The sequence below is a fragment of the Nelumbo lutea genome, chromosome 3 (genome assembly GCF_056320005.1).
Source record: "Nelumbo lutea isolate HS-2025 chromosome 3, American lotus-T2T, whole genome shotgun sequence".
NCBI lineage: Eukaryota > Viridiplantae > Streptophyta > Magnoliopsida > Proteales > Nelumbonaceae > Nelumbo > Nelumbo lutea.
This window is the reverse complement of record NC_142686.1, coordinates 93981023-94008771: the sequence shown is the minus strand read 5'-3', so window position 1 is coordinate 94008771 and position 27749 is coordinate 93981023. Positions and strand designations below refer to the sequence as shown.

Below are 27749 nucleotides of genomic sequence, written 5' to 3'. Positions count from 1 at the left end.
GCCCTAGCCACTGCTCACTTCTCTTTTCTTGTCTCCTGGAATCCGAGATGAAGGTCATCGCTGCGTACTTGCTCGCTGTCTTGGGCGGAAACCTCCAGCCCTCCGCCGATGACCTCAAAACCATCCTGGGATCAGGTATTCTAATCTGGGTTTTATAGATCCGGAGTTGGGTTTTTGCATCCTCTTCTTCATTCTAAATCCTTTTGGATCTTACTTCTTTTTGTTGTACAGTCGGGGCAGAAGCAGAAGATGATAGAATAGAACTCCTTCTTACTGAAGTCAAGGGGAAGGACATCACCGAGCTCATCGCCTCTGGTAGGGAGAAGCTTGCCTCGGTTCCTTCCGGCGGTGGTGTCGCTGTTGCTGTTTCTGCCGGTGGTGGCGCTGGTGCCGGAGCAGCCGCTGCACCTGCTGCAGCAGAGTCAAAGAAGGAAGAGAAGGTTGAAGAGAAGGAAGAGTCTGACGAGGTATTGCTTTAAACCGAGTTCGCTACGATGCATTTATTTCTGTTTGGCTTATACTTTAGAATATATGTCGATTGCTTGAACGATGTTATCGATCGTCTCTCTTTTTTTTTGTTATTTGCAGGATATGGGCTTCAGTTTGTTCGATTGAGGAGTTAGGATTATGAAATTTCACTTTTTTTGGTAGGTATTAGAGCTCCCATTACGCGCAGTTGTTGCTTTCTAGTTTGAACAATATTGAGATGATTAGTTGTCAAGCTGGCATTTTTAACAATTCTGTTATCATTTGATTCAATACAATTTTTGGCATTCTGTTTCTTCTATCGTTTTCTGCTTCTTTTTCTTGTAAAGCTTAGATCTATTTTTGCATTAAGTTTATTGTAAACTATACAGTTTTTGGGGAGCCATGAAAAAAACTGATGACAGTAAGTAGTGGTCTAAGTGTTCTACAGTGAAAATGCCCATGTGGGTAGAACATAAAATGGAACTTAGGCCAATGGGGTAACGGATTAATGCTTGATTATAGTAAGAATCATCTTCAGAAAACGCAAATGGGACATGGCCTATTGTTTAGTCCTTCGAGAGACCAGTTTTGAGCTTCTTTATGAGCAAAAAGCTATAATGGATTTCTTTATGGTTCGTCTGGTGTTTTCATGTCAATGGTTTATGGTTGAAACCTAAATGTTGAATGCTGCAGCACATCTTTGTCATTTGCTCACTGATGCTATAACCCATTTTTGTCACTCTTCAACATGGATCAGATTTGAATTAATGTCTTGATAACCCATTTTTAGCATTCTTCTCACATGGATCAGATTTGAATTAATGCCTTTGATTCCCTACCCAAATTTCTACTCAAAGATTGCGGTGTTCCCACTTCCCATGTATGTTACCCATTTGCTTTCTGATCATCTTGAAATTACTGGATATCAATTTCTCTTTTTGGTATATTGGACCTCCCTTTCATTGTTTGACTTTGTGAGCAAATATTTGATTCATGGAGGGGTATGAAACTCTGTTTGGTTCTGGCTCAAAACAAGGTTGTTGCCCTGAATATGAGACTCTAGTCTCTCGTGTTTATCTTTAACCCTGTGCCAGGACCTTGAGTTTTCTTTTTCTACCTACCAATTATGCGTTCATATCTTAGAAGATCGAACTTTGTGTTTTGAGCCTTCTATGTATAATGGTTGATTTGTGTTTCACCGTGAATCAATCGTCATTTTGCAGCCACAGATCTTGTAAAGCCATGCTTCTTATTGTGTTTTCATCCCCATGTACATCCTATGAAACTCTTGAGGGTTGGGCGGTGTTTGCCAATATTTATGTTTTCAATGGCCACACCAACAAAAAGTAAAATGATTTTGCCGATGAAGCAGTTTCATTTGAGAAAGTGAATCATGTATTATATTGGTCAACATCTTAGATCCTCATGAACCATGGTTATCCATCTAAAACGACCATGAGAAATGAGGGTTGGATGGATTAAGTTTCTGAACCTGTGAATCAATCGTCATTTTGTAGCCACAGATCTTGTAAAGCCATGCTTCTTATTGTGTTTTCATCCCCATGTACATCCTATGAAACTCTTGAGGGTTGGGCGGTGTTTGCCAATATTTATGTTTTCAATGGCCACACCAACAAAAAGTAAAATGATTTTGCCGATGAAGCAGTTTCATTTGAGAAAGTGAATCATGTATTATATTGGTCAACATCTTAGATTCTCATGAACCATGGTTATCCATCTAAAACGACCATGAGAAATGAGGGTTGGGTGGATTAAGTTTCTGAACCTTCTGGTTCTGAGTTCTGTCTGTAACTATTATATTTTTTGAATCTTATTTTTTTTTATTTAAATAAGATTAACTAAACATTAGCTAGTGGCTAATCAATCAGCTACATTCTCCAAACAGATGCTCACAAAGTTTGTTGTGCAAGTGATGACTTTAGGTACTCGGTCCACGCGTTAGTGCTGTAGATTGCATGATTGGTGAGGCCTTCTAGTACCAACTCTGAAGGCTGAACTCTCTTACTGGTATTGCTAGTCTTTTGAATACGAACTCATTTCACGAAATCTGACTGAAAAATTCATAAAAAAGAGCTAGCAACACTTATCAGTTCTCTAAACCATGGGGTTCAGAGCTGTTGCGGCCATCTCTCCTGATATAGCCTGTTTGCATTCTACAACTCATTTAAGGGTCATAAACAGGATCCTCACCATGCACAATATTATTACGATTAATCCATCGTAGCCAAGCAATGGTCATTGGTCAAGAGGGAACATAGTAAAGATCTGCGGTGGCATTTGTCGATGTCTTGTCTTTGAGGACTTTGGATCTCACGTCTACCCACAACACACTAGCTCTCATGAATTGGGAACATCTCCCCCTACATGATATTATATAGGAGGATGAGATATTCTTCATGTGTGGTTGAGATGTGGGTAGACGTGGGTAGAGTTTGTGTGGGCGGGAGATCTGGATTTGTCTTTGAGCAGTTGAAAAACCAAAATTCCAATAAAAAGTAGACTAGCAACTCACATTCAAACAGATATGAATAACCGATTTAGCATCCATTTTGCATACAAGGCAAGTAGGTCTAGGATCATCAACTACCTTTTTCTTAAAGAGATTAAAGTTCACATTCAAACCATTGTGCATGCCCCTCCAAAACAAAGGCCTTGATCTTAGGAGCTACATCAGCACAGACCAAACTGCCTACAAAATTATCATATGGTAAGTTGAGTGAACTGACAAGCTCCTAGTCCGTTCATTAGGCTCAAATTATATCATCATCCCGATTAGAAGTAGGAATGTAGATTTCTAAGATTTTATCAATAACAGCAGTAGGAAAGGTATTCTCTCCTCTAGAGAGTTAATTAAAAGAGGAGCTGGAGTGGTTATTGGCAATGGCAACTCAGTTAGACCAATGAGGGCTGTCTCGTTGATGTATTAGCTGGGTTGTTTCAGCATTGACACTGAATCGAATCCCGCAATCAGCACTCTGGGAAAAAAGGGGATGAAATGGAAAAAGTAATAAAAAAATGGCAACTCAATTAGGTTCTGGTTGGATAATTGGGAGAATGAAAAACCCCTAATCAATTCAATTGATGAAAAAGGTGAAAACACAGTTTCTACTATTAACCTCAAAGTTAGTGAGGTGATAAGGAGAGACTCGCTCACCTGGGATGTGAAAAATAAGATTAAGTCCATTTTTATCCCTTCAAGTGATGTGGAAAACAAACAAATCTGGAGACCTAATCCGAGTGGTAAATTCTCTATTAAATCTGCATATAATGAGATTTGCTTAATGCATTGGTCATATTTTGAGGCCTATGGATGGCACCAATAAAATATGGGGTATGAAAACTCCTCCAAAGTATAAATATTTTCTATTCCTCCTTAATAATAAACTTCCCATAAAAGAAAATCTGATTGTGAGAGGTCTGGATATTGATGGATCTTGTGTTATATGTGGGGAAGAAGAAGATATAGACCACATTTTATTCATAAAAAAATATATGGACCACATTTTTATAAACTGCCCTGTAGATAAATAAGTTTGGTTTAATACTAGAGAACTAGTTCAGGTCCCTTCTAACTTTACTGGAACTGTATGTGAATGGTGGAACCTCATTTCTAATAATGATGGTGATAGACATCCCCTCAGAAAATATTGGCTTGAAACATTTTGGCCCAGAGAGAATTTGGATTAGAGATCAATCTCCAAACCTCTTTGACAAGTAGAGCGAAATTGAAACATCTAGTCTCTAAGTCCATCACGCACCTCCCTCCCATGAATCCAATGATTTTTTTTTTATTTTTTATCATTAGAATGACCCCACTTAAGGTTCCTTGCAAAGTTGCAATCTCACAATGTCATCATATAGTTCATTAGGCAAAAGAAAGCAAGACATTGTGTAAATGGGAAGAATACTAGTTACAAATTTGATTAGGATTTATTTCCTTGCTACATTTAAAAATTTCTCCTTCCACTCTACCACCCTGTTAGACACCTCCCCAAGTTCACCCCTAGATGACTCTTTTAACTTTCAACACTTTAGAGAGTAATCTTTGAATTTTGGGGGGAGTGTTTGGCATTGATGCTGGGTGGATGGTTCTAGAAGGAGAGCCATTAATGAGCACTTTCTTAGAAATGATAGACACACATTGCTTAATCTATCCTCTCTACTGTCACCATACCCCCATCTAAATCATCACTCCATCAAGGAAGTCCTACTAATCCTATCATATCCACCAAAGCTACTAAACTATCATTTCGTTCAGACTACTAAATCAATATTCTTTTTCTTTTTAGTAACGTGCTACACAATAGGTGGTGGCTCTCTCACAAACCCATAGTCCCTAGAAACCCCCCAACCCAAGTGAAGGTGGGACTTGATCCTGATCCCATGTCTCCCCTACAACCTGTTAGACTTTAGTAGCATGGTAAGTTGGTACCTTCTAAATCAATAATCATTTTCCACTTGGAAGGGCTTTTGGGCAGTGGCTTCTAGCATTTCGAGGTGGGGTCTATATAGAAATCTCATAAATTATGTATATGTTTGGCATTGGTGCTATAGATACAGTACCATTTTCTCAGGTAGGAAGTACCGTTTTATGAGAAAATAGTGTCTTTTTATTTGTTTTGAAACGTTGCTGCTAGGTAGGACGTTTCCTAAAGCAACAACACTTTTTGTTTAGTACCAGTGCTCCATGTCTGTTTTCAGCACTGGTACCCATTATAGGAAGTCCACTTCACTGCCACATCACGTCCTTGTTGACAGCAACAAACTATAATCTGAGAAAACACCAAATTTGGCATTGCTCCAAATCACACCTTCTCGATTTCTAAAGCGTGGCTTGAAGAACCATTTTTTATGGAAAAACGGTTCTAAACAAACAGACATTTCCTGAAGCACTATTTTGCCCAATGTGGTGCTGATGTATCATCGTTTTCTGGAGCAACAACATCAATGCCAACCAGACACATATATTTGGTGAAAATTTGGAAAGTCCACATCAATGCTCAAAATTCCAGTTGAGCGACTAAACACGAAGCTTCTTTGATTAGCATATTTGGAACATGAATGCTAAATATGAACGGCTTCTCTATAACAGCTCAACTCAAACGCAAAAGCCCTCCCAAACAAGGCCTAACTGCTTAAGAAACCAACTTGTATAAGCTCATATTACAATTGGGCTATTGTAAAAGGCAAAACTGATCCTATCTTTCATTGTTGGATGCTGATTCTAACAATGCCGACAATGAAAAGAATGAAAAGAAAAGAAAATACATATTTCCTTTTTTTTGCAAGAAAATAATATAAGCTATATATATTACTCCCCCCCTAAAAAGTCATTCTGTTATTTAGGCCCCATTGGGAGGTTGAAGTGGACAATCCAAATAATAACAAGTGACGACCAATTTGGGCTCTCTCTATAATTTAGCCTGTTTGGGAAGGCTGAAGTACAATAGCTTCAGGATTTTTGAGATGGACCTTACACTAAAAGCCTTTAAGTTACATTTGATGAAAAAGTTGGAGATCCCAAATTAATTGTTGCCTCTTATCAAAAATAAATAAATAAATAAATAAATAAATAATTGTTGCCATTTGAAGGGCTGTTTCCACTTCCGCTCAGTTTGGAAAGAGTACAAATGCAAATATGTACAGCAGCATAAATACATAAAAAATAGGGTAAATTACAAAGATCCCCTTGTACTATGGGGTTTGTGACAAAGACCCCCCCTGTACTATGACCATGAAATAAAGACCCCCCAGAATGCATTAAATTACCAAAATATCCTACTAAACTTTTTCTATTTTAGTTTTTTTTGCTCTTTTTCTCTTTAAGACCTATTTCTCATTTTTTCTCCTCCCTCACCGTCCTCTCTCATTTTTTCTCCTACCAAAATATCCTTTCTTCTCTTCTTTTCCCCTCCCTCACCGTCCTCTCTCATTTTTTCTCTCTCCCAACTCTTTGAAATGAAAGGATGGAGGGAACCCATTTCTCATCTTCCCTTTCTTCTCTTCTCCATTCGAGCCAAGAACACCATGAACATAATGCTAACCAACGTGCTCAATGCGGCCGCTAGGGGTCTGCTTTTTACTATCTTTTCGGGTTCGCCTTTGCCTTTGATTCTCCTTCCAACGGCTTCATTGGCCGTCACTTCTTGGGCATGAAGGTGTTACCGTCAGAGCTGTTCGATTACAATAACTTCCTGTGTCAATGGGATTTTGCCATCGCTGCTGTCGGGATCACTAAGGCTCTATAGCGGAGAGAATGCAGTTCGTCGCTTACCTCATTTACTCAGCTGGACTGCAATGACCACGACCTTGGCTGGTTGCACGGCTGCACTGACCACTCTGTTCGGGAAAAGGTTGATTTCAAGACATTGGAACGTTACCGATGTGTGCAATGGGTTGCTTGGTGGGTTTGCAGCAATCACCTCTGGCTACTCACCTCCGGCTACTCAGTGGTGGAGCCATGGGCTGCTATCGTCTGCGATTTCGTCACCTCCTGGGTCTTGATTGGATGCAACAAGCTTGCTGAGAAGTTCAAATATGATGACCCACTAGAGGTTGTGCAATTGCACGGTGGCTGTGGAAGTTGGGGTCTTATATTCACGGGCTTGTTTGCAAGGGACATATATGTGTAGGAGGTATACCAAGCCACAGGGAGGCCATATGAGCTGTTCATGGGAGGAGGTGGAAAGCTCTTAGCTGCTCAAATTATCCAAATTTTGATGATTTTTGGGTGGGTGAGTGCCACCATGGGTCCTATGTTTTATGTGTTAAAACATGGGTCCTATTTTTGGGTGGGTGACCCGGCATGGTGGCTTTGCATATGTATACCATGATGAAGATGAGCAGTCGCAGAAGTAGGGAGGTTTAATGATGAGAATAATAGAACCAGCTAATAGCACTCCCGCTGCTAATCAAAGTCCATCCCAAGCTGTGTGATTATTTTCCGCTTTCGGTGCAAATCCCAACCTCTAGAACCTTCATCATAACAGCTATGGCGCTCCTAGAATGCCCAAAACCTATCATGCTGCAATTTCGTGATGGCAGAAGTTGCCTATCCAGCTGTATTTGAGGACAAGTTGAAAGTTTTGAACTAGTTAGGGAAGCAGGCAAATGGAGAGAGAAAGAGAGAGATAGAGGTCGGGATTGAATTAAATGGGTTCAATCCCAACGCTGTTAAGGGGAAGGGAAAGAAGAGAGATCGGGGGAGAGAGAGGGAGAGAGAGAAACATGAAGGAATGGAAGGGTAGTATCAGAAGGTCGGGGAAGATGAACAATGTTTTTCTCATCTAGTTATTACAAGGGTAGTATGGGGATTAAAAAATATTGTAATGGCCTTTTTGGACGGAAGACTAACAAAAGGGGATCTTTGTCTCACGGCCATAGTACAAAGGGGGTCTTTGTTGCAAAACAAAGTACAGGGGGTCTTTGTCATAGACCCCATAGTACAAGGGGACTCTTTGTATTTTACCCTACAAAATATTACAAAATATAAGGTTTTGCACTCTACATATATGCATTTGTACTCCTTCCAAACTCAGCCTTCAGCCTCTTTGAATAGATTATTTGAAAAGATGAAAGCAATTGAACTAGCTTAGCTGAATCTTTAGCTCAACCCTCCTAAACACACACCTATTTTCTTTTGCTTTTCTCCACAACTTTACAACCAAACACAGTCTAAGTGATGATTTACTTTTATGCATCGAAAGATACAATTAGACTATGAGCTTAGTTTTAAGACCTTAACCTTAGAGACTCAGTTGCACCCAAACTTGCCAAGCTTTGGACTTGACCTTAGAGACTCAGATTGCACCCAAGCCTGCCAAAGCCTTGACCTTAAATAGAGTTGAATGATCAACCCATAATTCCACATTATCACCATTTGAGGCTTGAGGTCAGCTTGGGCTTACTTCAGTGGGAAAAGCTGAGGTAAAGCTGTAAAGCGGCTTTTCCCCAAAAAGAAAGAGAAAAAGGATAAGATACAAAGATCCCATGTCCATGTGCTATGGGGTTAGTGACAATTACCCCCAGAACTTTCATTTTGCGACAAATGCCCCCTAACTGTTAAGTTAGACAATGAAATGCGTTAAATTACCAAAATACTCATATGGACTTCCCTTATTTTCTTTTCCTAACCCTTTTTCTCTTAAACCCTATTTGACCTGAAAATACCTCCATTTTCTTCAAACCAAACTAGTTAAAATATCAAGAATCATTTCACTCAAAAGTTTCTTTAAATTCTTGTTTCATTTCACTCACATGATTGCCTCTCTTCATCTTAAAATATAAAAGGGTAAATTGCATATTAGTACCTTGTACTTTGGAGATAGTCTCACTTTAGAACTCGAAATTCAAAAACGTGCCATTGTAGTATCTAAATTCCTGAAACTACCAATTTAGTCTCCACTGTTAATAGTATGTCAGTTATCTGTATCATGTGATGACATGTGTGACTATTTTTTTTTTAAATAACAAAACTATCGTTATGAAGAAACACTGTTCATCGCCTTCTTCCTTGAGATTGAACCAGAGTAGCAATGGTCTTTTTCCAACTTCTCGGCATTTCAAACACAGACGATGGAGAAGGTGGATGATAAAGCGACATGGTAGGTGGTGGATGGTGAGATGCACGAAATAGAAGAGAATAAAACCCTACTTTGCATTCAAAACCATTATCCTCTTGAAGCTCATGCCAGGCATTTGGTTTATGTCTATCATCATTGTTACTAGATACGAAATCTCCACCATTTCATACCAAGCATCATTGTTTCTAGACATGCTATTGGTTCCTGCCTATCAAAGCTTGTTTGTCATTCCTTCATGCTTGCACGCACCAAACTAGATCATGAGATCAACCACTATTCTTATATGGAAAATTGAAGTGTTGATTCTCAATTAAGAGATCACATCCATGAGTAAGTATGGTATTGAGGCTATGTAGGATGGTCTCTTTAAAGGACAAAGAAGGATTAAAGCTTGTTTAAGGTTGCAAAATGAGATAATAGTTATGTCTTCAGTCGTTTAGGAGTCTCAACAGAGTCGGGTATCAATGAGAGTGATAGATGTCTTGTGGTTGTACTTTATTCCTTCTTTTATAAGGAGGATCTCGAGACCCTAAGGAGAATGATCCAAAAGGGTCTTGATTCTCATTAGGAAAGGAAATCCTTGTCTTTGTGTTGGTTATACCAAGGGAACGCAACTGGGGTTTCACCACATGTCTAGCAAGATCCTCTAAGGACAAAATTTTCTTTCTCTTGAGGATTCTCATCTAGCATGTGCAGACTACATCCTATTGTAGATTTCTTTGTGGCCATGTGGCAGAGGTGGGACCTGGGTCTGACTAGCATTTTTGGTTATGCACTTGGTCACCCTCGAGGTGCTGTGTCACGGCTTCCTCGAGTCTCATTGATGTTCTGTTCGCATCATAGGTTTAGAATGGATTTTTGTGCTCATCACAGGCTTAGGTTAGCATTTTGAGTTCATCGTAGGCTTGGGATAGCATTATGGGCTTATCACAAGTTGTGGGTGGCTTTCTGAGCTCATCGTAAGTTTCGGGTGGCTCTCTATGTTGTAATAGGTATATATGTGGTTTTATTTTGATACCTTCATCATAGTTATGACAATGGAAAACTACATGTACTTACAATTAGCCCCCCTGCTTATTGGTAAGAGTATTCTTATCAATAAGCATTTTTGCAGTCGGCGTGTCTTGCAATTTGGTGTTTTGGAAATGGAGAAATTAATTCCTGATTTTGATTTTATGACCGCGGCAAGGAAAAAGATGTTTGGAGATCTTTGCATTTCGTTGGGGTGATGGGAGTGGTTGGTGTTCGTTCTTCAAGATTGGATAGCGCATAGCGGTGGGGTTTTGTGCTTGTGGCAATGAGAGCGTAGAATGAAGCAATTGGTTGAATTGCAAGTTCATTTTATTACCCATTGGTTGGTGACGAGGATTAGAATAGGTTAGTGCCTATTTTACTCTTCATTATGAGAGTGAAAATTGTGTTATGTTGGGTTTTGGACTTTGAAGTTGTTGTTGAAGGCTGATCATGGAGCCTGATGGGTGAAGGATTATGGGCATTAGCTCTATAGGAAGAATATCGTCAACAACATTTTTATTTAATGGTGTATTAGACGAGGGTGATACAATTCATCGTTTCCTCTATTATTTATTAGCCCCCCTACTTCTTGATAGAAGACATGCTATTAAGAAGCACTAGAGAGGAGGGGATTAGATTGAAAAGTCAGCCCCCATGTTTCTTGATGGAAGGCATTCTATTAAGAAACATTTGAGCAAGGGAAGAGGTTAGGTTGAAATTTTAGCTCCCATGTTTCTTGATAGAAGGCATTGTATCGAGAAGCATGATTTTGGGTACTTAGACAAGATTTGCGGCAACCCCCCTATACATATGGAAAAGATGGATTATTGGGGTTAGGCAAGTGGGATGCCCAGCCCCTCTGTGATTGGAACTAATTGGTGACAGTTTAGTTTGCTATTGAATAGGGGTGATTTTCCCATTGACACATTCACGCAAGTGGTGTGACAATTTATTTTTGTAATGACTATTTTTTGGGATGTACCATCCGTGTTTAAGTTGTTAGTAGATGTGTCCCACACTTTTTGAAGGCATTTTTGTAATTTGGGCAGCATTATGGTTCCCATTTGCTTGGTGAATGAAGTGACTGGATGGTTGTGTCTATCCTTTGCTCGCTGCATTTTAGTTCCCAATATGTGTCTATTATCTTGAGTCAAGGTTTTTTGTTTGTTGTAGAGCCTCTATTGTTTTCACTAGGTTTTGCTTTCTTTTGTGACCGTCCTCCATCTTTATAGTCCTTATGTTTCCTTTATCTTGTGAGAATGGCCCCTCATATGCAGAAGAAGGTAGTGAGAGATGTCTGTCAATTTGTTAATTTTGTGCAAGAGGTGAATACAACAGAGCTTTTGTTTGAGTATGAGGTTGCCAAAGTGTTTGATCTTGGCAAGGGTTTCTGGCATCTCGTGGATGGGAATGAACTTCTACAAGAGGGATACTATATTTGCATGAACAGTATGACCCAAAAATTATTCATTGTGATGTGAAGGCAACTAACATTCTGCTTAATGAATACTTTCAAGAAATTAATTGTTGGATATTTTGGGTTGGTGAAGCTCTTGGATCACTAGGATTCTCATGTTACCACAATTGTCCGTGGCAATATTGGTCACATAATGAAGGGATTGGAGATCCATCATATGGATGGCCAAACCATGCTGGGTGGTTGGGAAAATTTTCAAAAATTTCTTTTTTCCATCTAGGAATCCTATTTCCTAATTTAAAAAATCTGCATTTTTTAAGGTTTGCTCTCGAAATAAACTAGACCAGATCTAAAACCAAAATGAAGCAAATAGGGATGTACTTGATACAAAATAACAGTAACTCCAAACGTAGGTGTTCACGCCTAAAGATGTGATCAAAACCCGCATCCGTTGAAGATGACACAACTTATGGTGAGGCAAGATCAACAAAGTGGTTCTTTAGTAAGAACCCTAATTCTTCTGCAACAATCATGCAAGGGACTGGTGAGCATGACTATAGATTGTTTCTTCTAGAAAGAAACAATATCAAGAACTATTCTTGATCAGATCCAAAAGTGGAAATCAAACTGGGTAGGGTGCATAAACTGGTGAATTCGCCCCCTATTTATAGCCTTCTTTGGATCAACTTCCTAATCCAATTAGGAAAGAGTTTCTTTATCCAAATCTGATATTTGGATCTAGACTCTTAAATGGATAAGACTTATCTTATCCTTTAGTTAATCTTGATCAGATTATAAATCAGAATTCGCCCCCTTTTAATTAACTCACTTAAGCACAGTTCAAAATGGGCTTTAGGCCCATTTAGTCATATAGCTCATTTTTCCTTTAAATGCTGGCTAGCTTTGGTCTCTTTGTATGGTGTGGGGCCCTAGCATTGATCTAGACATCAATCACATGGGTTCAGTCCAGCCTCTATTACAAGGCCTAGCCGAATTCATTGCAGAACACAGTAAACCCCTAAATCCATCAGTATGGGCTCTTAATGGGCCCAACATTTACACTAAATGGTCCTTGGGTCTAGCCACATTATGAAGGCCCAAGGACTATGGGTAGATGCAAGATTAGCCCACCAGGTATTACCCTCGATGGTCTTATACTTAACCTCTAAACTCATAATGATCAAGCACTTCCCGACAAGAGAGAAAGTAATGTATATCTCTATATAAATGTATTTTGCAAAACAAATCTCAACAATTTGAAATCAATTACCGGCAGTTTAGGTTTCCATCAGAGAGAGTGCATTCCCCGATCATTCACTTTGTCCGACAAAGGGGCTAATCCTGTCACTGTGATCACCCACTCAGGTGAATTCTCGGACTGTCTCAACATACCCAAGTTTTGACCTGGTCAAGGATCTCACTGATTGGCATATCAAAGACAGCCCAATCCGACACTTAGGGAAGTACCATAATCGAGTCTAGGGGTCAGGTGTAACATTCCAGTTTTGTCCATCTGTCTCCAAGGTCCAGGGCAATACTGAAATTTGGTCTAGTTCAAGGTTTCAAGAAAACCCACACTGCATGTACCTCAGGTCTCACCCTGACAGCTGATGAAAGCATGGAGATGTATACCTAGAAAGTGCTCAACAATTTACATTTGTAAAATAAAGAGCTTAAAAGTAGTATTTTTCCATTGTAAATTTACAAATGTCAATTTTATTATTTGTGCAATTTTTATGCTGGAAAGATTAATAATTGAATGGAGGAAAACCCAAACATATGTCCAAGAAACCCAAGCCCACGTTCCATGACCCAAGTATGATTGCTGATTCGTTTCCCATTTTACACTCAACAGGGCCTAGTATTTTGGGCATATCTTTCTCTATAGATGTTGAAATCCAATTATTCTTGAAGATATGAATAGCTAAGAGATAGTGCTACAATTCATCTGTTGAGAACTTTTTCTAAATCAATCTCTACCAAGGTGAAAATTGGGGTATAAGGCGCAAGTCTAGGCTGAGTAAATTGAGGAGACTGGCAGCACAATAAAAAGTGAAAAATCTGACCTAAAAGGGGGACGACTTCTAGAGAAGAGGGGAGAATGACATCCAAGTGCGACTAAACCTTCAACAAGGCTAGGGAGGATCTTGATCGATGAGTTTTACTTGTTATTTTACTTTGATTCCTTGAGAGATTTCAATGTTTAATTTTGTTCATGAGAGACTTCTTTTATTATTTTTTTGATAAACCCAGAAGTTATATTCTTCAATTTCCATATAAGATTAGCCATGCTCTTTTTATGTGCAATTTGTTAGAAAATAATTGATTGGGTAGATTTATTTTATGGGTTGATCATTTACTGCAATACTGTCGGTTTGATATATTGTCGTTCTTGGATAGCTTGTAAGAATAGATCATTCTATTCTTCATTGAAATTAATTTTCTTAGAACAAATACTTTTGTTCTTGTCATTGGTTTTTAAAGTTATATTTTCCGAGTGTTTCTTTAGGATGTGAAACTTGCAATTGAGTAATAAATAGAAATCAAAGTTGAGAATAGTTGAACAAATCAATCAAGTGAATCTCAAAGCCTTGTTCATCGCAATACTACTTTTCATCCTTTAATCATTGTTACTTTTATTCGAATATGCTTATTCTTATTTATAGAAAATCATTTTTTAGGTTATTTACTCTTAGCGATAACTCTTTTTGTTGGTTTAATTAGCTTCTTTGTGGATTCGACACCTAAAGCTACATTTCAACGACCGCTTAGCCAAGGGTAATAATTTTGGGCGAGAAAGTAGCTAAGACAAGCCACCCCAACCCACTTGGTGGCACATTAGTGTCAGCCTTGGCAGGATAAATCTCCCCAGATCTATCCAATGGCTGTGAAGATTCTAAACTAATACAAGTCTCATAAGTGTCCAGTTTAAGGGTATTACACAGAAACATACCAAAATAACATGAATCAATTATGCATTTTATTCATTTACAATAAATGTCAATAAGTACATCAATTTGGTTAGAGATAAGGGCATAACTATCTAACACATAACTCTTAAGTACTTATCAACAAGCCAATCATCAGGAAAAAAAAACAAATGTATTTAGTTTTGGCATCTTGCTCCTTGACCTTATTATAGTTCAAACGACTTTATTTTGGTCGAGTGGAAAATCATAGAGGAGTAATGCTCAATCAAATGTTGAAAGCTAGTTGATTAAAGAATATGGTTCAGGTGGCTCTTTTGTGTACAAAGTTCCATCCTTCACAGCATCCAAAAATGTGTGAAGTGTTAAGGAGACATTGGAAGGCGATGACCTAGCAGAGAAGTGGGAAGCCTCATAGAACGTTGAGACACCATGATGCTGGTCATTTAAAATTGGTAGCTCTGCTTTTCTTCCACCTTTAGATTCTCATCCATAGTTTTCCAAATCCTATTTATGCATCGTTCAATCATCACCCTTCTCTTTTCATTCTTATCAATTGACTTTAATGGAACAACCATTCTCGTATACACCATTCAACACAGTCTTCTTCTTGTTCTTTTTCTCTTCACCAATACAAGACATTTCATCTAAGTGGGTGTGCTAATAATGGATACCAGAATGTTATGGTTGTGCCTTGAATTCTTTGTTGCAACCTGCTTCATGAACCCACTTCGAATTAAGTTGAGTTGTAGAAACTAGGGTTTCAAGAGAGAGAAAGAAAGAAGAGAAGAAGAAGAAGAGGAAGAAGAAAGCAATGTGTCGAGAGGTGTCAAAAGTTTACTTTATAATTGAAAATTAATAATTACAAGAAGGCCCCTACCTGGGTGCCCAAATACAAAGAGAGTATAAGAAATGAGAAAATGACCAAAAACACCCCTATCTAACCATTCTCAACACTCCCCCTCAATCTGAGCATATATCTCAATCATGCCCATCTTGGCAAGGTTCTTAGCAAACTTTGGATGGTGAACACCTTTAGTGAGGCAATCAGCTATTTGGTCTTCTGACCTTACAACAAGAAGGCAAATCTCTCTACTAGCAATTATTTCTCTAATAAATTATCTATTCACCTTAATATGCTTTGTATGATCATGTTGGACAGGATTGTGAGCAATATTTCTGGCTGCTTGATTGTCACAATATAGTCTTATTGGAACATCTGCTTGGATGCCCATCTCAGTTAATAAGGTCTTCAACCAGAATAGTTCAGACACTCTATGAGCCATTGCCTTGTACTCTGTCTCAACACTAGAATGAGAAACCATAGATTATTTCTTACTTCTCCAGGAAACCACATTGCCTCCAACTAAGGCACAATAACTAGACATAGATCTTTTATCATCAATGGGCCCTGCCCAATCAACATCTGTGTAAGTCTCAATCTTTAGATGATCATGGTTAGAATACAACATCCCTTTGCCAAGGCATCCTTTCAGGTAGGCTAAAATTCTGTTAACTGCTTGCATATGAGATGTCCTGGGTTAATGCATATATTGGCTAACCACTCCAACAATATAGTAAATGTCAGGTCTAGTTAAACAAAGATACAGAAGGCATTTCACCAATCTCTAATATACCCCCTATTTGGAAGAACTTCTCCTTCAGTAGAGTTCAATTTGTGGTTGTGATCAATTGGAGTTTCTACAAGCTTACACCCTAATTTCCCAACCTCATGAAGAAAATCAAGTACATATTTCCTTTGTGACAGAAATATCCCCTTCTTGGATCTTGCAACTTCAAAACCAAGAAAGTATCGGAGAACACCAAGGTCCTTAATCTCAAATTCAGAAGCAATGAATGACTTTAACTGAGAGATACTTGTGGTATCATCACCTGTCACAACAATTTCATCAACGTATACTATCAACATTGTTACTCTACCATCAACTCTTCTAATAAATAAGGTGTGGTCAGCCTGAGATTGAGAAAAACCAATTTTTAAGATGGCATTCCTGAACCTATCAAACCATGCTCTTGGAGACTATTTTAGCCCATACAAAGAGTTTTTCAAGTGGCACACTTTTCCAACACTGTTAGGGAAATGTACCCCAGGTGGTAAGTCCATAAACACTTCCTCTTGGAAGTCCCCATTAAGGAAGGTGTTCTTTACATCCATTTAATATAAGGCCACGAGTAATGGGCCTTTGACTACATAAACACTTTCTAGATAATCAATGCCATAAGTCTGAGTGTATCCTTTGACTACAACCCGAGCTTTATATCTTTCAATTAAGCCATCTGCCTTGTGCTTAATAATATAAACCTACTTACACCCAATAGGAATCTTATCTTTAGGGCAAGGAACAATCTCCCAAGTCTGGTTCTTTATTAGGGCATTCATTTCTTGGTTCATCTTTCCAATTGGGGCACTGCATTGTCTCTATAGCACTACAAGGGATGGAAACAAAAAAGATAGCAGAAATATAGGCACATTAGGAAGGGGAGAGAGCATCATAAGACACATAGTTAGTAATAGGATATTTGCTACATGTCCTCTTCCCTTTTCAAATGGCAATATGAAGATCAAGGTCAAAATCAATAATAGGATTTTCAGGAGGTACAAGATTACTTGAGTCTAGAGAATTAAATTGTGATGGACATTCTTCTTCAAGAGCCATCTTCTTACTGCTCCTAATGAAAAACTACTACCAAGACCGAGATCGATTCATAGGAGGAGGAGGAGGAGGAGATAGAATAAATGTAGGAAGAAAGGGAGGAATAGAGGTAGGAACAGTAAGGCAGAAGGGAGTTTGATCTTCACTTACATTCTCCCCCTGAAGAGAATGACGGGATGATTGGAAAAAGGAAGAGGATTCCAAAAAGATAACATCCTTAGAGACATATCTCTTTCCAGAGAAAGCATCAAAGCATCTATAGCCTTTCTGGAGTAGAGAGTAACCAAGGAATACACATTTAATAGATTTAGGGTCAAACTTGCACTGAGTAGGACTCATATCATGAACAAAACAAACACAACCAAAGACCTTAAGGGGTAGATTAAAAGGAAATTCATCAAGGAAGAGTAGTTGATGAGGAGAATGAAGGTTAAGGACCCTTGATGGGAGTCTGTTAATGAGATATACAATTGTCTCAATAGCTTCACCCTAGAATCGAGTTGGAACATGAGTTTGGAACAATAAGCCTCAAGCAACTTCAACCACATGCCTATTTCTTCTTTCAGCCACCCCATTTTGTTGTGGAGTATGACTATATGAACTTTGGTGAATAGTGTCATTGTCTTCAAGAAATCTATGCAAGTGATGTTCAAAGTATTCCTTAGCATTGTCAGATCTTATTATCTTAACTCTTTTATCAAATTGTGTCTCGACCATATTCATGAAGTTTTGAACAATCATAGGAACTTCATCTCTACTTTTCATCAAGTAAAGCTCATATATACTGACTATAGTCATCAATGAAGAGAATGGAATATTTGTACCCCCCATACAGGGGACAACATATGGACCCTAAACATCAGTATGGATCAAATGGAAAGCAACATTATTTGTTTTACTACTTACAAAACATGTGTTTTTACATTGTTTGGATAAATGACAAACTTCGCATTCAAAATTCTATTTGGACACAAAATCAAACAAGTTTAGAAACAAAAACTTGACAGAATTGATAAACATATGGCCAAGGCAACAATGCCATAATTTCAGAAGACTCATTTTCTCATTGGATCAAGACTTAATCTAGCTTGACAATCCATGCTCTGAAGGTCCATCCAAGAGGTAGACTCCATCCACTTCATGTCCACTTCTAATCGTCTTTCCCGTGCTTTAGTCCTAAAAAAAACAATGGGTGGGAAAAAGGGTCTTTGAGCAATTGTGGGATTTTGTTAGAGAACTAATAGACAATAATTTTTTTTTGTAGCTGGGTCACATATAGGACAAAGTCAAGAGAAAGGTTATTAGTGATTCTGACTTCACCCTGACCCGAGATTGGGGTCTAAGATCCATCCGCAACAATAATCTTGCCCTTCCCTAGGGTTAATTTATATGAGGTAAAATGTGAAGGCATACCAATCATATGGGCATTGGCCCAAGAATCTACAATCCATGGGCTAAAGGAGGTGGAACAAGCAATTGTAGTACCTGTCTTGGCATATGAACTAGATAGATCACTAAGTCTAGAACTAGATGGTGAGGATGTACCACCCTTCTCTAGGTGCAACAATATATTCCTGAGTTTGTCCATCACATCAGCAGAGACAAGCACATTTGAGGGTTGAGCATCATTACCAACTATAGCCAAGTGAGCATTTCCCTTCTTCCCAGTTTTGTACTTCTCTGGTTTTAGATGAGGATTAAGCTTCCAACTCCTTTCTTTAGTGTGTCTTGGCTTCTTGTAGACTCACAAATAATATCCTCTACCTTCTCTGCAGTGGGATGTTTGTTAGTATTTTGCTTGGGTCAAGATGACATAAAGGCAGAATGATCACTCACAGAGGATTGCATTATAGCGGTTTTTCGGCTTTCTTCCCCTTGAACAAGAGAGTAAGCAGTAGCAAGAGAAACAACGCCTGCACTAAGAATGCGTTGTCTGGTGAAATCAAACTCTGGGTTCAAACTAGTGAAAAAATCAAAGACTCTATTCTCCTCTGTGTACTTCCGATACCGATCACCATCTTCAGGGTCCTTCCAAACTAAAGCTTTCAAGTGATCCATTTCTTCCCAGATAGATTGTAGAGAAGAGAAATACATAGCAACAAATCTCTCCCCCTAATGCATACTGCAAGCTTCCCTCTGAATCTGATACACTCTAGTAGTATTGTTAACTTGGGAATAAGTAGGAACTACCATATCCCAAATATCCTTGGCAGATGGAAGAAACATGTAATTTTAAGCAATATGGGGTTGCATTGAGCAAATCAGCCATGACATAACAAGGGAGTTGTCCTATTCCCACATTGCAAATTTCGGGTCTTTAGGACTCGGCTTCACTTCCCTTCCTGTCATGAATCCCAGTTTACCCCTCCAGTAATGGTAAGTTTAGCAGATTGAGACCACTCTAAAAAATTAGTTCCATCCAGTTTAATAGTAGTTATCATACCATTGGAAATATCTACAGTTCATGGGAGCACATCGGGGATCATCTGAAAATCATTAGATGATTCCATATTCTGACAAGACACCTATTCACCAACCAAAAAGGACCCCCAACACTTTAACCAAGGTTCCAAACCCAAAAACAAGTCACCCCATGGTTAAGAATCAAAGAAAGACCCAAAAAACTAGGTTGGCAGCAAAATAGAGGGAGAAAAAATCTCCCAAAAATCACATAGTGCTTAGAAAATTATGGGACCACTTTCCGTCAATCCCAAATTAAAAAACAACCTGAATGGTCTAAGTTTTATAACAAAAAAAATCATTAAACCTGTTGTACATGGCTCAACATCAGATATGGAATTTCTATGATTTTTTCCTTGAAAAATCCACAAAAAATCATAGAAGCTTCATATAACGACAAGAGTCATACCGAATTTTTTCTAAAATTAGGGCGAATCAAACTATGCTAGTTTCATAGGTTTCCGCCGACACCTGTATGGATTGCTAATGCAATCCGATGGCGGTCTGACGTCAGCAGTTCGCCTTTGGGTAGGAGATTAGTAGAAAACTAACTCCCAGATGCTTCTACCCACTCTAAAACCAAGTTGCATAAACTAGTGTTTCAAGATAGAGAAAGAAAGAAGAGAAGAAAAGAAGAAGAAGAGGAAGAAGAAAGAAATGTGTCGAGAGGTGTGTGAGGTTCATTGTTCACACCCTCAAAAGTTCACTCTATAATTGAAAATTAATAATTACAAGAAGGCCCCTATCTGGGTGCCCAAATACAGAGAGAGTATATGAAATGAGAAAATGACCAAAAGCACCCCTATCTAACCATTCTCAATAGAGAAAAACCCAAAAGCAAAATTTTATAGTGGTTTGTGGTGGAAAATGTAGTGCTTGGGCCGCCATATTCAAATTATGAGTCCAAACCGAATATGAAGAGTTGTGTATTTTGGGGGTTTTATCTGTTATATACTTAGTCTTTTATCTTGTGAGAAAGGGTGAGATTTTGTGTGTATTTGGGGTTTTGGGTTTTCTCTAAATGAGGTTGTGAGTGAACAATTGTGTATTCCTCTCCACTACAAATTACATAGTGGAATTTTGCTCCTCCTTCACCCATAGACATAGCCTATAAGACAAACCACGTAAATTTATTTGTTTTTTTTTGCTTGTTTTTCTTTCAATTTTGGATGCCATTCAAATCTGTATTTTTGGGTTTTGCGCAACATAGAAGCAATTTGGTATTTGGACGATGCTGCCCTACAACAATTCTTTTGTAATTTCGTCTATTTGAGTGCTCTCTTCAATTCAGAAATTCCTTTGTCCATTGCTTACATCTCAATGCATGGCCGTCAAATTTCAAGAATGGTGATTAACTTCATCAAAAACTATCAAAATTTTAGTCCTGTTTCCACCACGATCAACACTTCTGGTTTTCATCTCCCCTACAGTTGAAATTGGTCACCACCACCTCATAGAGCCAAACCATATCGTCTTCTGTACCATCGTTGGACGAAGAAGCCAAAAATGCTTCATTGTTTTCTTGTTTGAGTCAATTTCTCTTCCCCTCTCAATTGTATTTGTTTCAACAAAACCAAGTGACAAAATTACTCTAGCACATTCGTAGATTGGATAAAAAATCGTTTGCACTTAGTCGTTAATGGTAGAAAATGTCAAGATTTAGGTTTCCTGGTTGTTTAGATTTATTATGTTTTAATAAATCCCTATTAAGTAGGTAGTTTCTAACTTTGACTCATTCTCTGTTCTTTACCATGCCATTTGTTAGTGTAAAATGTAGGCTATTTTTTTCTCTTAATTAGTTATTGTAAAGGCTATTTGTTAGCCAAAGTTGTTGATCAATAATGAAGAATCATTCCAGTTTGTTTTAAGCTTGTTCTATTCAAGTTCTGATTCACAACATTTTGGTATCGGAGCCCCCACTGGGCTTGAAGAAACAAAGCAGCAGCCTTTGTGATTTGCAGCAGCAAGAGAGATGGCGACTGAAGGAAATTTTGTGCAAACTGCTATTCCTCGCTTTGATGATCATTACGATCATTGGAGCATGTTGATAGAAAACTTTTTAAGATCCAAGAAGTACTGGAGTCTTGTGGAGATTGGTTATATTGAGCCAGAAAGCAGAGCAGTATTGATAGAGGCGCAACAGAAGAAGCTTGATGAGATGAAGTTGAAAGACTTGAAGGTAAAAATTTATCTGTTTCAAGCCATCGATCGAACTATCCTAGAAACCATCCTATAGAAGAACACATCCAAACAAATATGGGATTCCATGAAGAAGAAGTATGAGGGGAATGAAAGGGTGAAACGATCCATTCTTCAAGCTCTTCTCAAAGAGTTTGAAACTCTTGAGATGAAATCTAGTGAAGGTATCTCTGACTATTTCTCAAGAGTGATGTATGTTACAAATAAGATGAGAGTTCATGGTGAACAAATGAGAGATGTTACAATAGTAGAAAAGATACTTCGATCATTGAGCGACAAATTCAATTATATTGTTTGCTCAATTGAAGAGTCAAAGGACATTGATCGCCTATCAATTGATGAACTGCAAAGTTTCTTAATTGTTCACGAGTAGAAGTTCCATAGGCACAAAGGAGGAGCAGACACTGAAGGTAATTTATGAAGAAAGTACATGGGGAAGAGGTCGTGGTTGTGGATCCTCTCAAGGAAGAGGCAAAGGCAGAGGACGCCAATCCTTTAACAAAGCTACTGTAGAATGCTACAAGTGTCACAAACTTGGACATTTTCAATATGAATGCCCAAGTTGGGACAAAGAGGCCAATTATGCTGAGGTTGGAGAAGAAGAAGCGATGTTGTTAATGTCCTTTGTTGAAATAAATGAAGCAAAAAAGGAGGATATTTGGTTCTTAGATTTGGGCTGTAGCAACCATATGTGTGGAGACAAGGCTCTCTTCTACGACTTTAATGAAAGCTTCAGGCAAATGGTGAAGCTAGGAAATAAATAAAAAATGACAGTGATAGGGAAGGGTAATATAAAGATGAAAATGAATGGATTCAATCATATAGTCACCGAGGTATTTTATGTGCCTAAATTGAAGAACAATTTACTGAGAATTGGGCAGTTGTAGGAGAAAAGTTTAGCAAATCTTATTCAACACGGCAAGTGTAAAATCTATCATCCTGAGAAGGGCTTGATCATTCAAGCAGAGATGTCTGCCAATAGAATGTTTATCTTGTTGGCTGCGTCGCGACCAAAGAAACCAACTTGCTTTCACACAGCTACCCAAGACTTATCACATCTCTTGCACTGCCAATATGGACACTTGAGCCACAAAGGATTGACGACTCTTCAAAACAAGAAGATGGTGAATGGACTACCACAATTCAAGGCTTCAAAAACTGTGTGCACTGATTGCATGGTTGGAAAGCAGCATAGAGATCCAATTCCAAAGAAGAGCACTTGAAGAGCATCTTCAAAACTTCAACTCATTCATGCTGACATATGTGACCCTATCACACCGATCTCAAACAACAAAAAGAGGTATTTAATTAACTTCATTGATGATTTTAGTCGAAAGGCATGGATTTACTTATTGGTTGAAAAATCTGAAGCTTTAGTTATCTTTAAACAGTACAAAAGTTGTGTTGGGAAAGAAACAGGTTCCTATATTAAGTGTTTGCATATTGATCGAGGGGGTGAGTTCACTTCACAAGAGTTTAATGAATTTTGTAAAGAAAATGGCATCAAGAGGCAATTGACAACAACTTACACTCCGCAACAGAACGGAGTTGCAGAGAGGAAGAATCGGACCATCATGAACATGGTTTGAAGTATGCTTTTGGAGAAGAAGATTCCAAAGACTTTTTGGCCAGAAGCTGTGAATTGGACAATGCATATTCTAAATCAAAGTCCTACTCTAGCAGTGAAGAACATAACTCCAGAGGAAGCTTGGAGTGGAGTCAGGCCTTCGGTTGAATATTTTCGAGTGTTTGGCTGTATCTCACATGTTCATATACTTGATGTCAAGAGAACCAAGTTGGAAGACAAAAGTTTTACTTGTGTGTTGTTGGGAGTTAGTGAAGAATCTAAAGCTTATAGGCTTTATGATCCAATAGCCAAGAAGTGAAGGGATGAGATATCCATCTTATGGATGCCCAAATCTTATGGAATAGAATGGGCGAATTTCAAAAATTTCTCTCCATCCTACTGGGAATCGTATTCCCTATTTTAGAAATATCATATTTTTCAAGGCTCAAACTTGATACAGAGAAATAGTATCTCCCAATGTGTTCACACCCAAGGAAGGAACCAAAAACTACTTCCATTGAAAATGGCGTAGTGCAGGATGAATCAAAATCAACAGCGTTCTTCAAAAGAACAAGATCGTTTGCAAGAATCAGTTGGACGACACGTGAGCACTACTTCCAATCAGCCCTTTCACAAAGGACCGATATCAAGATCCAATCTTGATCACTCCTACTGACAAGAGGATAACGAACTGGTAGATGTGGCAGCGACAAGAAAGAATTTTCGCAGAGGTGCTGAATTCTTTCTTCTATGATTTCAGCTCTGAAGAGGATGTGAACATGTGTCTTCTAAATGTTACCGTCCCCTCCTCCTTTTATAAGCTTAAAGGGATCAACTCCTAATCCCATTAGGAGTTGCTGATCCAAATCATATTTGGATCAGAATTCCCCTTAAGTGATAAGGGTAAATCCTTATCTTATCTACAGATTATATCAACCCTCTCCTAATCCTATTAGGAGGTTTCCAAATCTGAATCACATTCATATCTGGACTCTCTGAGTAAATAGGGTTAAGACCCAATCCTATTTGTTAATCTAATCTCAAAATTTGCCCCTTATTTAACTGATCAAATCAGCCCAGTTTGAAATGGGCTTTAGGCCCAATAAGGTCATGTGCTCACTTAGCCTTCTAAACTGTTGCCTAGTTGGGCTTCCTTGTATGGCATGGGACCCAATCATTGATCTACACATCAGCCACATGGGTTCAGCCCATCCTTTGTTATAAGGCCTAGCCGAATACACTGTTATGGACAGTGCACCCCCTGAAACCCATCACGTGGGCGCTATGGGCCCAACACTTACCCTAAGTGGTCCCTGGGCCAAGCCACCTTGTAACACCCAGGGACTGTGAGCAGATGCAAGATTATCCTATCAGGTATTACCCTCAATGGCCTTACACTTAACCTCTCAGCCCGTAATGATCAAACACTGCCCGACAAGAGAGGACCTCTCCATCGGCTGCAAGGAACAGTGTTGCACTCTCCACTCACATGGATCACAGGAATTAAAACCTTTTGCAAACGTTTAAAAACTGTAATATATATACTTTTATATCTCATATAAACTATATTTTGCAAAACAAATCTCAACGATTGAAATCGACTGCCGACAGTCTTGGTTTCGATCAGAGAGAGTGCATCCCCGATCATTACCTTTGTCCGACAAAGGGGCTGATCCTGTCACTATGATCACCCACTCAGATGAATTCTCAGATTGTCCCAACATACCCAGGTTTTGTCCCCGCTAAGGATCTCACTGATTGGCATATCAAAGACAGCCCAATCTGACACCTAGTGCAGTATCATAAGCGAGTCTAGGGGTCAGGTGTAACTTTCCAGTTTTGCCCATCAATCTCCAAGGTCCAGGGCAATGCTGGAAATCTGGTCCGGTTCAAAGATTCAATTAATCCTACACTGCATGTACCTCAGGTCTCACCTTGGTGGCAGAGACAGGCCACCCCAACCGACTTGGTGGCACATTAGTGTCAGCCTTAGCAGGATGAATCTCCCCACACTTATCCAATGGCTGTGAACATTCTAAACCAACACAAGTCTCATAAGTTTCTGGTTTAAGGGTATTACACAGAAATACACAACAAGAACATGAATCAAATATGTACTTTATTCATTTACAATAAATGTCATAAGTACATCAAACTGATTGGAGCTAAGGGCATACAAAACTGTCTAACAAGAAGATTGTAATTAGTAGGGATGTAGTTTTCGAAGAGGAAAAATCTTGGTATTGGGATAAGAGCTATGAAGAATAGGTTGTAGCTGTGTTGGAATGGGGAGATAATGAGGAAAATTTTGCTGCAAATAATGAAGATGAGGCCGAGATTGAAGATGGAAGTAGTGCAGAAGAGGTTGTGGCTGATTCTCCAAATCTAGTAGATGAAGAGAGTTCACCTATTTCCATTGAAGGGAGAGTTAGGAGGCCACTTGCTTGGATGAGAGATTATGAAACGGGTGAGGATCTGCCTGAAGAAGAAGATGAGACTAATCTAGCATTGTTTGCATCTGCAAATCCTTTTTATTTTGAAGAGACTGTGAAAAGTGCAAAGTGGAGAGCTGCTATGGATTCTGAAATAAAATCCATAGAAAATAATGATACTTTGGTACTAACCGACTTACCTGCAGGTGCAAAGAAGATTGGTGTCAAGTGGATTTACAAAACAAAGCTTAATGAGCATGGAAAGGTAGACAAGTACAAAGCATGCCTTGTAGCAAAAGGCTATACGCAACAACATGGAGTTGATTATACAGAGGTTTTTGCGCCAATGGCAAGGATGGATACAGTTCGAATAATTATTGCTCTTGCAGCTCAAAAGAGTTCGACGATTTACCAACTTGATGTGAAATCAGCCTTTCTCCATGGAGAACTAAGTGAAGAGGTGTTTGTTGAGCAACCAAGAGGCTATGAGCAGAAGGACAATCCGCACAAGATATACAAACTGAAGAAAGGAGGTGTTTGTTTAGTCGTATAGAAGCACACTTTGTGAATGAAGGCTTTGAGAGGTGCCATAGCGAGCATACCTTGTTCGTCAAAACAAGCAAAGGAGGTAAAATTTTAATTATGAGTTTGTATGTTGATGACCTCTTTTTTAATGGAAATGATGAATCAATGTTTTATGAGTTCAAGAGCTCTTTGATGCGTGAATTCAATATGACTGATTTGGGAAAGATGAGGTATTTTCTTGGAGTTGAAGTGTTGCAAAGACTGATGGCATTTACATCAGACAAAAGAAATATGCTTTAGATGTGTTGAAAATATTTGGGATGGAGGAAAGCAATTCTGTCCATAGTTCGATTGTTCCAGGTTTTAAAGTCTTCAAAGATGAAAATGGAGTCAAGGTTGATGCAACATTCTTCAAGCAAGTAGTAGGGAGTCTCATGTATCTAATAGCAACTCGACCTGCCTTGATGTTTGTAGTGATTTTAATTAGTAGATACATGGGGCAGCCAACTGAGTTTCACTTACAGGCTGCAAAGAGGGTGTTAAGATATTTGAAAGGCACAACAAATCTTGGGATCTTCTACAAGAAGGGAGGGAATGATAAACTGGTTGCTTTTACTGATAGTGACTATGCCAGTGATTTGGAGGATAGGAAAAGCACATCGGGATGTGCATTCATGCTGAGTTCTGGAGTTGTGTCTTGGTCTTCTAGAAAGCAGCTTGTTGTTTCACTCTCCACAATTGAAGCGGAGTTCATAGCCGCAACATCCTGTACATGTCAAGCTGTTTGGATAAGGAGAATCTTGGAGAAGTTCAGTCATACACAAGGTAATTGTACTACTGTGTTTTGTGACAATAGTTCAACAATTAAATTATCAAAGAATCCAGTAATGCATGGACGAAGCAAACACATAGATGCTCGCTTTCATTTTCTACATGATCTTACTAATGAAGGAGTTGTGGAATTAGTTCCTTGTGGCACACAAGATCAGATTGCAGACGTGATGACTAAGCCTCTCAAGATTGACACGTTTTTGAAGCTGAGAAAGCTCATGGGTGTTTGTGAAGTTCCAGATGTAGCAATTAGTTTAAGGGAGGGTGTCAAGATTTAGGTTTCCTGGTTGTTTAGATTTATTTTGTTTTAATAAATCCCTATTAAGTAGGTAGTTTCCAAATGAGCGGGAAACTATACTTTGTTTCCATGCCTTTCGACTAAAATCATCAATGAAGCTAATTAGATACCTCTTTTTGCTGTTTGAGATCGTTGTGATAGGCCTATTCAATAATGAAAAATCATTCCAGTTTGTTTTAAGCTTGTTCTATTCAAGTTCTGATTCACAACAAAACACATCTCTTTTAATTATGGAAATATTGTATGTTGAGTACAAGGTTAAAATCATCAATGAATAGGGACAACAAGTAGAGGCCATAGCTCTGTATTCCGCTTTAGTAGAAGAGCGGGAAA

General features: G+C 38.7%; 1 protein-coding gene and 1 pseudogene across 1 annotated transcript; both read left to right on the top strand.

Moving 5' to 3' along the window:
- Positions 1-787, top strand: LOC148866942 (large ribosomal subunit protein P2B-like). Its single transcript, XM_088981161.1, has 3 exons — positions 1-135; positions 232-467; positions 589-787. The coding sequence occupies exons 1-3, from the start codon at positions 48-50 to the stop codon at positions 613-615; spliced, it is 351 nt and encodes a 116-aa protein (XP_088837287.1). The 5' UTR covers positions 1-47; the 3' UTR covers positions 616-787.
- Positions 788-3815: 3028 nt separating this feature from the next.
- On the top strand, positions 3816-7425 carry LOC148866941 (ammonium transporter 1 member 2-like; annotated as a pseudogene).
- The last annotated feature ends 20324 nt before the right edge of the window (positions 7426-27749 follow it).

Coding starts and splice junctions, on each gene's coding strand:
- LOC148866942 (XM_088981161.1), top strand. CDS start 48: ATGAAGGTCATCGCTGCGTACTTGCTCGCTGTCTTGGGCGGAAACCTC. Junction 136..231: donor CAAAACCATCCTGGGATCAG/GTATTCTAATCT, acceptor TTTGTTGTACAG/TCGGGGCAGAAGCAGAAGAT. Junction 468..588: donor AGAAGGAAGAGTCTGACGAG/GTATTGCTTTAA, acceptor TGTTATTTGCAG/GATATGGGCTTCAGTTTGTT.